The sequence below is a fragment of the Amblyraja radiata genome, chromosome 3 (assembly GCF_010909765.2).
Source record: "Amblyraja radiata isolate CabotCenter1 chromosome 3, sAmbRad1.1.pri, whole genome shotgun sequence".
Lineage (NCBI taxonomy): Eukaryota > Metazoa > Chordata > Chondrichthyes > Rajiformes > Rajidae > Amblyraja > Amblyraja radiata.
The window spans coordinates 115,002,053-115,016,423 of record NC_045958.1 but is presented as its reverse complement, the minus strand read 5'-3'; the positions used below and the strand labels follow the sequence as shown (position 1 = coordinate 115,016,423).

At 43.9% G+C, this 14,371-nt stretch overlaps 1 protein-coding gene across 1 annotated transcript in view; it reads left to right on the top strand.

Annotated features, from left to right (window-relative positions):
• ankdd1b (ankyrin repeat and death domain containing 1B) overlaps positions 1-14,371 on the top strand; it is a 78,710-nt gene that overhangs the window by 30,223 nt on the left and 34,116 nt on the right. Inside the window, exons 4-8 of the mRNA XM_033018632.1 lie at positions 869-967; positions 2,488-2,589; positions 4,490-4,588; positions 5,312-5,410; positions 12,531-12,629. Coding sequence (XP_032874523.1) covers positions 869-967; positions 2,488-2,589; positions 4,490-4,588; positions 5,312-5,410; positions 12,531-12,629 — 498 coding nt within the window. The remainder of the gene's footprint in view (positions 1-868; positions 968-2,487; positions 2,590-4,489; positions 4,589-5,311; positions 5,411-12,530; positions 12,630-14,371) is intronic.

Here is a 14,371-nt window from a genome sequence, read left to right as displayed (position 1 = left end):
AACTTTTTATCAGAATATGGTCTCCATTCATTGACTACTTGAAGGGGCAGACTGGTTCGGCACGGGAACCTGACTGAAACTCAAATTAAGGATTAGATGAAAAGGTTACTTTATAATTTACGAATTTATCTCCAATGTTGTATTTTTAGTAAATGATTCCATTCTTCTCTATCATGCTTTTTCCTTCTTTTTTATTTCTCTTTCTTATTTCCTATCTATATAAAAAAAAATACTAGAAGCAGAGTTAATATCAATCGATAATATTAGTAATATAGGAATGATATACATTAAATGTTTTTAATATGATATGTACCTGCCTCTAATAAAAAGATTATTAAAAAATAAATTTAAAAAAATAAAAATTAATAAATAAATAAAAAACGATAATTTTTTAGTCGCAAGTCTAGTCAAAGCCGGTTTTCTCCATAGTCGAGGAAGGTTTTCAACATATGCGTGGGAGGTGGTAGGAGGTTGCAGGTCACCTCGACCTTGATTTTTTTTTTGGGTGGCGGCAAGGTCACCAGAGGTTGCTGTTTAGGTCTCCTAAGTGGGACAGGGGCTTTAAAATCAGTAAAATTAAATAGTTCTTCTCATTTGTTTATGATGTTCTTCTCATTGGTTTCATGGGGGAATAGTCTTTTGGGGAGGTATTACGTGCCATTAACCATTCATGCCTTGTTGTAGCGATATGGCGAAAGAACAGATAAATGTGAATAATTACAGTAAACGTTACCAAGAGCCAGTGTGAACATGATGGAACTGAACATGGCCATTTTCTCTGTAATCACTGGGTTCGGAATGGTGATGGAGATTTGTGGTGTGGTGTTGTTGGTGTTTGTGACGGGGATGTTCCCGTTTTCCTTTGAAGCACGGGATGGACGCCTTTCTCCTCGCTGCCTGGTTCGGACACTTGACCATTTTGAAAATGTTGGTAGAAAAAGGTGTGGATCGAAAATCGACAAACGAGGTGAGTGTGGAATTACTTCGTCATATGTCAGAATGGCTGGTCCTCACCTCTTACACGAGATACCCAAAGAATACTCCATGGCTTGGTATGTGGAGAGGAAAATATATCACTTAGGTTCATTTTCCTTATCTCTTCTGTAAATGGAAAGCACAAATTAATCAGCCTCTTCTAGGCTCCTTCTAGTGAACAGTATTAACAACTCCTGCATGGAACACAAAGTGCAGGAGTAACTCAGTGGGTCAGGCAGCATCTATGGAGGACATGCATAGGTTTAAGGTGAAGGAAAAGATTTAATAGGAATATGAGGGGTAACCTTTTCACAGAAAGGGTGGTGGGTGTATGGAACAAGCTGCCAGAGGATGTAGTTGAAGCTGGGGCTATTCCAACTTTAAGAAACAGTTAGACAAGTACATGGATATGCCTACTTTGAAGAAGTTCTCCTCCTCCCTCTGAAGACAGTTTTACAATCTCCTCTCTCCCTCAGCCCTCGGGCTCCTCCTCTTCCCTTTTCCTTTCTTCTCCCCGCACCCCCCACCCCCCCCACATCAGTCTGAAGAAGGGTTTTGGCCCGAAACGTTGCCTATTTCCTTCGCTCCATAGATGCTGCTGCACCTGCTGAGTTTCTCCAGCACTTTTGTCTACCATGGATAGGATAGGACAAGCTTGGGGGAAATTGGACCAAATGCGGGCAGGTGGGACTAGTGTAGCTGTGACATGTAGGCCTGTGTGCAGAGTACAGTCATACACCTTTGATTTGTTTGCCAATTAAACTTAATAATTAGCTTTGACAAAAAGTATGTGTGGTACAAATGCAATGACTTTCATTTCATGAAATAATGTCTACCTTCCTTGAAGATGATAAAATTATTAAAGCCTGCTATTAAATTGAAAATAACCACAAGGTGATCCCACCAGAGTCATGTAATTTATGTGCATGTACAAACTCTCTTGTAGTTTAGTTTAGTTAAGTTTAGAGATACAGCGTGGAAACAGGCCCTTCAGCCCACCGAGTCCATGCCGACCACCGATCTAACCAGCGCACACGAATGCCACCCTACACACACTAGGGGCAATTTACAATTACACCAATTATTACACCTGTACGTCTTTGGAGTGTGGGATGAAAACGGAGATCCCGGAAAAAACTCCGCACAGCCAGCGCCCGTAGTCAGGACCGGACCCGTGTATCCGACACTGTAAGGCAGCAACTCTACCACTGTGCCACCCATTTTAGTTTTAACGTAATTTAATATTTTGTGGAGATGATTCACTGTGCATGGTTTGTGGAGTACAGTTTATATATCGGCTTGTCACTGACTTTAGTCCACAACAATCTGTCAGGTATGCACATTTATGTACTTCAAAGGCTGTTATTACGAATACTCACACATTATAACACAGCAGGAGGTTGAACAATTTCTGAGAGAGGTTTCTCAGTTTGACGGTAATGACTGATTGCCAAATATTGAAAAGAAATTCCCATTGTGGAAAACTAAATGAACTTGTTTTCTTGTCTTTAGGAAGGATTGAACGCACTGCATTGTGCTGCCCAGAACAATCAGATTTCAATTGTACAATGCATAGTAAAAGATCTACAGTTGGATTTAAACAAACCCACAGAGGTAGGTGAGGCACAGCTGATTAGGTGGTTCATTATTATCCAATCTTTTCACAACGTTAGTTGAAAGGAGAAACTAACGCGCAATGTAATAATTAGGATGTAAAGGGCCTGTCCCACCAGCATGCGATAGCGTGCGTCTAGCGCGCCCAAACGTGGTCGCTTGAGGCATATGGCCTTGCGGGGCCGGTCCCACTTCGATCGGCTGGGGCGTATGGAGTTGTGCGGGGCAAGTCTCGACATCGCGCGGGGCTCCAAAAATCTTGCACTGTCCAAAAATTCCGCGCGACAACAGCCTGTCGGCCCGCAGCCGCATTGACGCCGTACGCAGCGCCTCGACGGGCGTACGCAGCGTCTCGACATCGTACGCAGCATCTCGATGTTGTACGCAGCGTCTTGATGGCGTACGCAGCGTCTTGACGGCGTACGCCTAGTGCGTGGCGTTGCGCGATGACATCACCGCCCGGCATGCCGTGGCGCGATGACGTAACCGCCTGACGCCGTGCGACGTCCAAATTCAGTCGACCCGCCTCCTGCCCAGCTGATTGGTGAGTATGATGTCGGGACCAGCCCCGCACAACTCCAGACGCCTCCGCGGTTGGAAGTGGGACCGGCCCCGCGAGGCCGTATGCCTCAAGCGATCACACTTGCAATCGCATGCTGGTGGGACAGGCCCTTCACTCAGAAGCCTGTGATCTTATCTTACGGCCCTTCTCTGTCATGAGCTGCAGTTTTATAATTCCAGTGACAATGGCCGTTCCTGGCTGTGGTGCAAACCTCTGGTGCTTTATCTGGGACAAGCAACATTCATGCCTCAGCCTCATTGAACCTATCCCTGGTAGTGGTAGTAATAGACAATACTGCAGCTGGCCTTGCTGGACAAGTGGACAACATCATGAGAGGGTGAGGGGGTGATCTTATCAAGGTGTATAAAATCATGAGAGGAATAGCTCAGGTAGATGCACAGTCTCATGCACACAGTAGAGAGATTGGGAACCAGGGGGCATGGGTTGAAGGTGAGGAGGGGGGAAAGGTTTAATAAGAACCTGAGGGGTTCCCTACACCCAAAGGGTGGTGGGTGTAGGGAACGAGCTGCCAGAGGAGGTAATTGAGGCAGGGACTATCACACTGTTTAAGAAACATTTGGACAGGTACATGGATATGGCAGGTTCAGAGGGATATGGGCCAAACACAGGCAGGTGGGACTAGTGTAGATGGGACATGTTGGTCGGTGTGGGCAAGTTGGGCTGAAGGCCCTAATTGCATGCTGTATGATTCTATGACATGTCTCAGAGGGACACAAGATAACTAGAAACAAGGACCTGGATATGCTGGTTTACAATAAAAGGATGTAAAGGAGTGATGCATTAGTTAGGCAGCATCTCTGGAGTGCATGGATAGGTGACCTTTTGGGTTGGGTCCCTTCTACAGACCCGATAGCTAGCTAAAATATAGCTATAGGGTTAACATAAAACAGTACAGCACAGGAACAGGCCCTCTGGCTCACAATATCTATGCTGCACATAATACCAAGATACTAGTTTAGCTTATTTTATTATTGTCATGTTTACCGAGGTACAGTGAAAAGCTTTTTTGTTGTGTGCTATCTAGTCAGCGAAAAGACTCCACGCGATTACAATCAAATCATCCAACATAAAGGGTATATAAAGTAAATAAACTAATCTTATCTGTTTACACATGATCCACACCTCTATATTCCCTGCATATAAAAAGTTGCCTGTTTCACTTTAAGCGTTTGTGAATAATCTGATGTGACTAAAGTGGTTTCCGATGTTTGATCCAGAATTTTGCTGGAAACACCAGCACAAACTGAGTTAGTATTTTGGATTGGATTAGAGTTACTGATGCTGGATGGGGTGCTGACACATTCTAACCTCTTGCAGAAAGGCAAAATGCCGTATCACTTTGCAGCTGAGAGCGGGCATCTTGAGATGGTTGAGACACTGAAGGAGTATGAGTACAGCACACAGGAAAAAGACAAGGTAAGAACAATAACTGAATGCATAGTTCCCATTGTGCTAAAATATTCCAAAACTTTACTGCTTTGCGAGCAATTTCCTTCTTCATAAATATTGTAATTCTCTCAGATTTGGTAAACAGGAGATCCTGGGTGGTACAGAGGGATATGGGTTAAACGTGGCGAGTGGGACGATCTTAGATGGGCATCCTTGTCAGCATGGACGAGTCTGTGCTGTATGACACTGTGAATCGAAACAAGCATGGAAACAAGCCTTTCCGCCCAGCAAGTCCATGCCAACCATTTTGCACTAACTGATATGAATTTCAGTCAAGTTTTCCTTTGAACCAAGACAAAATGTGGGATATATTATACAGAACAACAGTGTGTTATACAGATCTTATGTTAGATCTGATACAGTCCACAACCAATAAGTCCATGGACCTGCTACATTTTACAAGCATGTCATTTCTGTATATTTACTACTGCTTCAGTGTTTTGGTATTTTCTTGTTCTCAATAATTTGCCCTCAAGTAGCCAGGTTTTATTCCAGCGTTTTATTGTCATGTGCAGAATTGAAAGATATAATTTTAAAGCACCAAAGCAAGATATTTGATCTTTACTCAGCTCTTTAAGAGCGCAGTCTAGTGATCTCACTTTATACATTCCTGCTCAATGATCAACAGCAGGCCACCCTACAAATTCTACGTAACTGATGTGACTTTCCTACTTGTTACGTATTGTGCAGGAAGGTAATACAGCGTTGCATCTTGCCGCAAAGAATGGCCACGTGACTGTGTTAAAGGCGTTGCTGAACGAATGGGATCTAATAGATGAGGAGAATGAGGTAGGTTATTGTTATTAAATTGTTAATTCAAAACCATCATTGGAAACTATCTGTAAATGTTAATTTCAGCATATTTTAGACTTTACTTTAGACTTTCGAGATACAGCATGGAATCTGGCCCTTCGGCCCACCAAGTGCACGCCGACCAGCGATCATCCCGTACACTAGCACTATTCTACACACTAGGAACAATTTACAATTTTACCGAAGCCAATGAACCTGTACGTCTTTGGATTGTGGGAGGAAACCGGAGCACCCGGAGAAAACCCACACAGTCACAGGGAGAACATACAAACTCCATACAGACAGTACCCGTAGTCAGGATCAAACCCAGCTCTCCGGCGCTGCAAGGCAGCAACTCTACAGCTGTGCCACCGTCTTGTCGCTGTGCCATATATTTTTCAACTGAAGGGGAAAATGGCTTAAAAGAATGGTTGAGCGACTTTTTTGAGACATTAATCATATATTTTAAGAACTTTCAATATTGAACCAAGGAACTGCAGATGCTGGTTTACACAATAGATCACAAAATGCTGGAACCTGACCCACCTCCTCCTTGAAAGCCAGTCATGGTTCAATTACAGTTATGCACCCATATCATTCAATCCCATTTATGTCACGTCAGATTTGTTGACACCCCACGGATTTACATTGGAGCCTGGACAGCACAAGAACATGAAATGAGTAAAATATATTTGCTTAAGATTCAAGACTCAAGAGAGTTTATTGTCATGTGTCCCAGATAGGACAATGAAATTCTTGCTTTGCTTCAGTACAACAGAATATTGTAGGCATAAATAAGTACAGAACTGATCGGTGTGACCATATACCAATGAATATATATATACACACATAAATAGAAAGATTAAATAAAAGCTTACCATTTGAAGTTTGATCTTTATTTTATGAGAAGTTGAAGTGAGGGACTATGTGAAGAGCCCACAAGCCCGCATGCTCGTCAATCTTCAGAGCAACTGTATGAAACCACAGACCACTTGCACAAACTTAAACTATAGAAAGATTAATAACCGTTGACTTACCGAATGATCTTTATGAGATTCAGGGTTGGGAGTGGAGGGCACGTAGTCCCTCACTTCAACTTCTCATAAAATAAAGATCAAACTTCAAACGGTAACATTACGTGAAGGCTTCGAAGCTCTGTGGTTTCATGCAGTAAACCAATCTGTGTGTGAAACACTTAAACAGATAAACCATAAATGGTAGAAAAGACATGGGTTATTAACAACATGATGCTAACTTGCATACATGGCCATTGCCCTTAATCGGACCACAGTCCCAATTGGCTGTGAGTTAGACAATAACTCATGCAACACTGTTCAGAATTCTATCTGCAATCATCCAGGCATATTCAACCAAATTTTATAACTTCTGAAAGTGCACTATGTAAGCCTCCTGCTGTTGCAATAAGATGATCAAATGGGAATATCCATTCTATTGGCTGCTAATGAGCCAGCCCCCTTGGAAGAGTGAGACTTGAACTTATTTGAATTCACTCCCGCTATTAGCTGCTTACACTCTATTCGTGTTGAGATGGTCTGCACCTGCAATCTCTTGAGAAAACTATTAAATAACAATGAAGAAACTATCCTTCATCTCATAGGTACTAGCAAGCTCAGTGTACCTGTATACATAATAACACCCCAATCTCTGCTCTGGTGGGTATGCTGTCAACTCCAAATTGTACCCAACCGTGCCTGTTTTGCTTTATGAGATCATTCCCATAACAAGCTACCCTCATGTCAGTTATGACCCAGCGACCGAGCCGGAGATTGAGTAAAGACTGTGTTCTTCGTGCTGAAATCAGTTGCTAAAAGCATAATCAACTTAAAAGATATTGTTCCCATTAGGAATATAGATGAATATCTGCCTAATAATTTACTGATACACATTCCACACTACTATGAGTCTAGGCTTTAGAGTGTTCATATAAAAGACACCTTGCATAACGTTAGTCAACAGTGGGTGAATAACCAATCATTTATTGTCCCACATGAATGACAAAGGAGCACAAGCAGTGTCAATTGTGCTATAACATAATCGCTTCTCTAAGCCCAAACTGAAAGAAACACAAACCTCTGCTACTTCTGTTTACTAGTAGCTCACGTGTCTTCTTCACAAACTTCCCATGCAACCATGCAGAGCTAGCTGCACGAGAAATAGGCTGAACTAGCCATCACTCGTGACTTCAAGTAAGATGGAACTTCTTTCAGCCGCCTTTTACAATGGACGCCCTGAATGAGTAGGCCAAATTGGCACTATTAAAATTCATGTCGCCTCATCTTTAATATCATAAGAGGCATTTACTGATAAAAACCCCTGAGTCTTATCAGCTACAAAAGCATGTTGTCTATAAACTCCATGACACAATGCCCTTTTGATCTGAGTAGGGCAGCATTAGCTTTAGAATCTTTGTAAATAGCCTAGGCCTGAAGACAACCCCTAGGTAGAGCCTAAAGTTTCCACCACTGGCTTTGTCATCAAAAACACCAGATATATCTGTGCCTCTCGTGTGTAGATATGGAAAAGTATGCATCTTCAAGATCGATAGAGGCCCTAAATCCTCTGAATCAGCTAAATTGCTGAATGACAATTATCCATCTTAAACTGGTAAACACATGATCAGACTAGCCAAATCCTAACCTGATTTGGCATGCTACGTTTTTCTTCCCCTGAGAATTCTCAAAACCTTCTGGGGTTAAAGCCTTTCGACTTTGATTTTGCCTCAACTGATGGCATTAACCTACAAACCTCCAGTGTCTGACAGAATCAGAACATACACCAGATCCTTATGCGACTAGAATTGAAGCGTAGCATCCATTTGGTGTGGGAATATGAGTTCCCTGTCAACTCCTCACAGTCAGAATCACCCTCAGAGTGGAAAATATCATAATGCAACCCTGAACCAGGAGTTGCTGCTGCAGTCCTCTGCCTGGAACGACCTATCTCAGTCGCCAGTGTGCGCAACACATTCTCTTCACCAAGGTGAGCGCGATGGCCCTGGGCCTAAAAAAGGCCTCTGGCTAGGTCTGAATTGAGTAGGCCTGGTGTTCCAACCAGCCTCAGAGTAACGATTCCTGCCGTTAGTTATATATAGAGGTGGTATGCCCCGGAATACTGAAGCCCTACCCACATAGGATGGTTCTACCACTCCCGCAGCCACCTACAATTCTTCCTGCAAGTCTTAAACTTACTAACATAAGTCCTCTCCGAAGAGATACTTTGCCGGCTGCATGTTATTGGCCCTGCATAAATGAGCAAACTTTTTTAGGAATTACCTCAGGCCTTATAGCATTTTGTGAAGGCAATTTAGCTCCAACTGCATATTGCATCGAAGTGCTGATGCAACTTCTGCACTACCGAAAGCTGAACCCATCTACTGCCCTTGTAAAGGCTGAAATGACATCAGTGACCAGTCTTTTGGACACGCTGACATTTTAATTCTCTGCCCACGTATCACCACTGAGATATCCCAAATGGTGAGATTGACATTTGGAACATCCAACGTCAGGTAGTTGATCTGGACAGGCATATTTCCCAGCCGTATCCAGCATATACCCTGCCTTAGCTGATGAGAAGTTAAATCACTGATGCTCTTAGCCAGATCTTCTCCAGTGGATCTCTTATCCCTGAAGGGATGGCAAATTATGTGACAAGAGACAGAACTCCTTCATATGATTAAACTGCAGCAGATCCCCCATAAATTCAGGGGATTCAAATTCCTTGTCGATAGCCCCATAATCGGAGTTACCTATGTAATAATCTCCAGTACTCCCCTCTACTGAGTGGGAGCTAAAATAACGCAACCCTGAACCAGGTGTTGCTTCCCCTCTTCTGAGCGGGAGATATAACGCAACCCTGAGCCAGGTGTTGCTTCCACAGACATCTGACTGGAGCAGCCTGTAAGTGCCTCCTGAGCCAGGAGCACAATTGTATTATATACTGACTGGACAGGTTGCACCTGCTAATGACTCCGAGTGCGGGCTTGCTCGCTTCTGGGGCCTCAACGGAGTCTAGAGGGGAGGAATATAATGCAACCCTGAGCCAAGTGTTGCTTCCTACACGCATCAGGCTGGCTCCCTTTTTGAGCCTCAACTGAGATGTCTGTACGGTCGCTCCCGTCAGCTCTCCGTGACCAGTCGCCTGCTCCCTTGGAGCCCCAAAAACGGAGGTGAGCCTCAATGGCGGTAGCTGCACCGGCCGAGCTATCAGCCTATTGATTCCAGCCGCCTACTCCTTTACGGAGCCTCCACGGCAATAGCTGCACAGGCTGTGCTAACTTCCCAGGGCCCGCTGCACCCATAATTGTCTTACCTGCTGGAGCAGTTTCGAACTGCTCCGATTCCCGCGCCATGCATCGATGTATTGGCGCGCATGCGGGCTGGCGGGCTCCTCACGTAGTCACTCACGTGACTTCGATAGAAAATAAACAGATAAAGTGCAATGGGCTATTTAACGATCAGAGGTTTGTTTGAGTTGAGTTTAATAGTCTGTGGCTGTGGGGAAGTAGCTATTCCTGAACCTGGATGTTGCAGATTGTCTTCTACCTGAAGGCAGCGGGGAGATGAGTGAGTGGCCAGGATGGTGTGGGTCTTTGATGATGCAGGCAGCCTTTTTGAGGCAACGACTGCGGTAGATCCCCTCGATGGTGGGGAGGTCAGAGCCGATGATGGACTGGGCAGCGTTTATATCTTTTTGCTCTTTTTGACGCTCCTGGGCGCTCAAGTTGCCGAACCAAGCCACGATGCAAACGGTCAGCAAGAAACAGATTATAGAAGTTGGGAGGTCATGTTGCAGTTGTATAATACGTCGGTGAGGCCGCATTTAGTGTATTGTGTCTAGTTCTGGGTACCATGTTATAGGAAAGATGTTGTCAAGCTGGAAAGGGAGCAGGGAAGATTTATAAGGATGTTGCCAGGGCTAGGGAGCCTGAGACGTTGAGTAGGCTGGGTCTCTATTCCTTGGAGCGCAGGAGGGTGAGGGGTGATCTTATAGAGGTGTATAAAATCATGAGAGGAATAGAGTCTCTGGCCCAGAGTGGGGGTATCAAGAAACAGAGGACATTGGTTTAAATTGAAGGAGGAATAATTTTATAGGAATCTGATGGGTACATTTTTCACACAAAGGGTGGTGGGTGTCTGGAACAGCAGAGGTAGTTAAGGCAGGGTCTATTGCATCATTTAAGAAGCAATTAGCCAAGTACATAGATAGGACAGCTTTAGAGGAATATGGGCCAAACGCAGGCAAGTGGGACTAGTGTAGCTGGGACAAGTTGAATCGGTATGAGCAAGATGGGCCGAAGGGCCTGTTTCCACAATGTGTGACTCTATGACTCTCAGCAATATTTTGCAAATGAACACCAAGATTTTTGCCATTTTGTATAATGAGGAATTTATGATTTGGTTTTCAGTTTTCACTGCTGAACTGGTTTTGAGACAATGTCCAGAATATCAATATCCAGAATAATTTTTATGTTTCAGAGGCATTAACTTGCAACTGCTGTCAAACCTAATGATGAATTAGAGGGTTGGTGGATTTTTATATGGAATGACCTCAACCTTGTGCCGATGATATGACTATCTGTAATTTAGTGGGCAGATTTGCCTTTGTAACTTTGTATGTGGCGATCACTTGAACTTTGTTCTTAAATTTATATGTTAAGATTGTTCATTTTTACAATTAATCCTCATGGGAAAAATATATAGCCCTGATCAAAGAAGGAAGATTTGGTCTCAGTTGCAGTTACCACATTCTCCCCATTATTTCCCTTCTTATCCTGAATCCTGAGATGCAATTTTTCATTTCTGATCTTGAGAACTGTGAATGGACCAGTGGATTGTTTCCCACCAGAACTGAAAGTGAACCTATTCTTACCAAAGATAGACACAAAGTGCTGGAGTAACTCGTCACTGTGGCGCAGCAGTAGAGTTGCTGCCCTACAGCGCCAGTGACCCGGGTTCCATCCTGACTACGGGTGCTGTCTGTACGGATTTTGTGCGTTCCCCCACGTGACCTGCGCAGGAGGTTTTCTCCGAGATCTTCGGTTTCCTCCAATATTCCAAAAACGTACAGGTTTTTTGGTTAATTGGATTGCTATAAATATAAATTGTCCCTAGTTTGTGTGTAGGATCGCGTTAATGTGCAGGGATTGCTGGTCGGTGGAGACTCGGTGGGCCGAAGGGCCTGTTCCCACGCTGTATCTCTAAATTAAAGTAAACTAAATTAAAAGGTTCCCAACCCAAAATGTCACCGATCCATATTCTCCAGAGATGCTGCCTGACCTGCTGAGTAACTCGAGCATTTTGTGTCTATCTTCGGTGCAAGCCAGCATCTGCAGTTCCTTTTTATTACTATTCTCAGCCACCTTAATGTCCAGTGGGCAGGGAGGTCACTGAAATCAGTAGCAGGAACTTTAACAGCTTTTCCCCCTTGGTAAACCAGTGATGCCGATGACATTTGTGACACAGATTATGTTGTCCCATATAAGATTAAGAATGTGGTTAACTCTGAAGAAGTGTCTCGACCCGAAACACCTCCTATTCCTTCCACCTAGAGATGCTGCCTGACCCGCTGAGTGGCTCCAGCATTTTGTGTCTTATCTTCGATGTAAACCACACCTGCAGTTCCTTCCTACACAAAAAGATTAAGAGTGTAACGTCTTTCCAAATAGACATTGCTGGAGGAAGTCAGCAGGTCAGGCAGCATCTGGGGAGGGAATGTACAAGTGATGTGACCCTTCTACAGTTTAGTTTATTGTCACGTGTACCGAGGTACAGTGAAAAGCTTTTGTTGCGTGCTATCCACTCAGCAGAAAGACTATACATAATTACAATGGAGCTATTTACAGCGCATAGACACACATGATAAGGGAATAACATTTAGTGCAAGGTAAAGCCAGCAAAGTCTGATCAAGGGGAGTACCTTTCTTGCGGCTGTTTTGATCAAGATTTCAGCATCTGCATTTTCTTGTATCTTCTTGATTACAAATAGATTGGTTATACTCCAAGTTTTCACCTTGAAGGTCACCTCCACAGTAAAGATATGCTGGTAAAATGCGTTGGTACTTCACAACATAACCCAATGCTTGTTCCTCTGTGCGCAGGAGGGCGTGACTGCATTCTACTTTGCTGCTGTGGAAAGCCACCACGAATGTGTGACACTGTTGCTGGAAGCAGGATGTGACAAGAACATTTTACCAAAGGTACCTGGAGTTTCATGGGAATTTTAAACGGCTGGAGCTTGGGGGAGAGCTGGGAGAGGGGAGATGGATTGTACATAGCAGCCTACAGTTCCAATTTAGTCAAGAGTGTTTTATGTTCCAGATAGAACAATGACATTCTTACTTGCAGTAGCACAACAGAATATGTAAACATTATACACTGTAAACAATGTAATAAAAGATGAAAAGACACACATAAGTATTCAATTCAATACATATACACATGTGTATATGTAGTTAATATATATATGTATATATATTTATATATATATACTAGACTAAGTGGGACCCGTTGGGTCCCATGTTCACACGGGAGGGCTGGTCCCCCAATGCAATATTCCACCTCTCCAACAATTCCAATATTGGTGGCCAGTGGGGGGTGGGGGGGGGGGGGGGGGGGGGGGGCTTTCTGGAGCACTAGTATTGGTGTTGTGGGCTGAAGGAACTGGTTTCCAGAGGGCTAGTATGGACATTGTGGGCCAAATGGATTCTTGGGGTGGCAGCCTAGTCACTCAAGCCTGATGTGCTGGCAGCTCACTCACGGCTGGTGGGCTGGCAGTTGACTCATGGCTATTCCTTGAAATTCCATTTCAAACAGGGTGCAAGGCCACCAAATTCGAATGCAGTTTCTTATCACTTCAAGCAGGGTGCAAGGCAACTACATTCAAGTGCAGTTTCATACCACGTCAAGCAGGGTGCAAGGCCACCACATTCAAATGCAGTTTCATACCATTTCAAGCAGGGTGAAACCACCATAAAACCAGCATTAAAACACACAAAATACCACAAAACACCACATAAACACCACACTCACAGTTCAGTAGACATTCAGTGTGTTCAGTTGATTCACAGCTCAGACAGTCGTGACCTCTCCCTCTACCATCTTGCAGAGACTGAGCCACACCCACACTTCCGGGTTTTATAATCGTTCCCCCCTCCCATCGGAAGGGGCGTGGCCTTCATTGCGTGATTAACAGGAGAGAGATTCCCAATATTTTTTAAACACTAATAACACTTTTATTTTTCATTGATGGGAAGAATCCTCTGCACCTGATGAGCAGAGGGGCTGAGTAAGACAGTCGTACGTGGTGGTATTTTATCTAAAATCAATATACAGTGCAAACAGGAAGTTGTCAAGTTTAGACTTTTAATCATTTGCCATTTCAAACCAACCACCACCAACCATTTGCTGTGCTTTAGTGCAAACCAACCACCACCAACCATTTGCTGTGCTTTAGTGCAAACCAACCACCACCAACCATTTGCTGTGCACTATTTCACACCAACAACCAACAACCATTTTCCGTGCTTTTTGAAACCAACCATTTTCCGTGCTTTTTGAAACCAACCACATTTTCATTTTCAAACCACATTAAGGGCACGCAAGGTCAGTAAAACCACACTCACAGTTTAGTAGACATGTGTTCAGTGTTATTCACAGCTCAGACTGAGAGACCTGACCCTCTTGCTCCCCCATCTTGCAGAGACTGACTGAGGCACTCAACACTTCTGGGTTTTATAGTCCCTCCGGAGGGGCGTGGCCTTCAGGAGAGAGAATCTCAACATTTTTTAAACACTAATAACTCTTTTATTTTTCATTGATGGGAAAAATCCTCTTGTCCTGCGCAGCGGAGGGGGATTCTGAGTAAGATGGCCAAAAATCACAGCCGTAAGTGGCAGCGTTTTTTCTAAAATCAATATACAGAGCAACAGGAAGTGGTCAA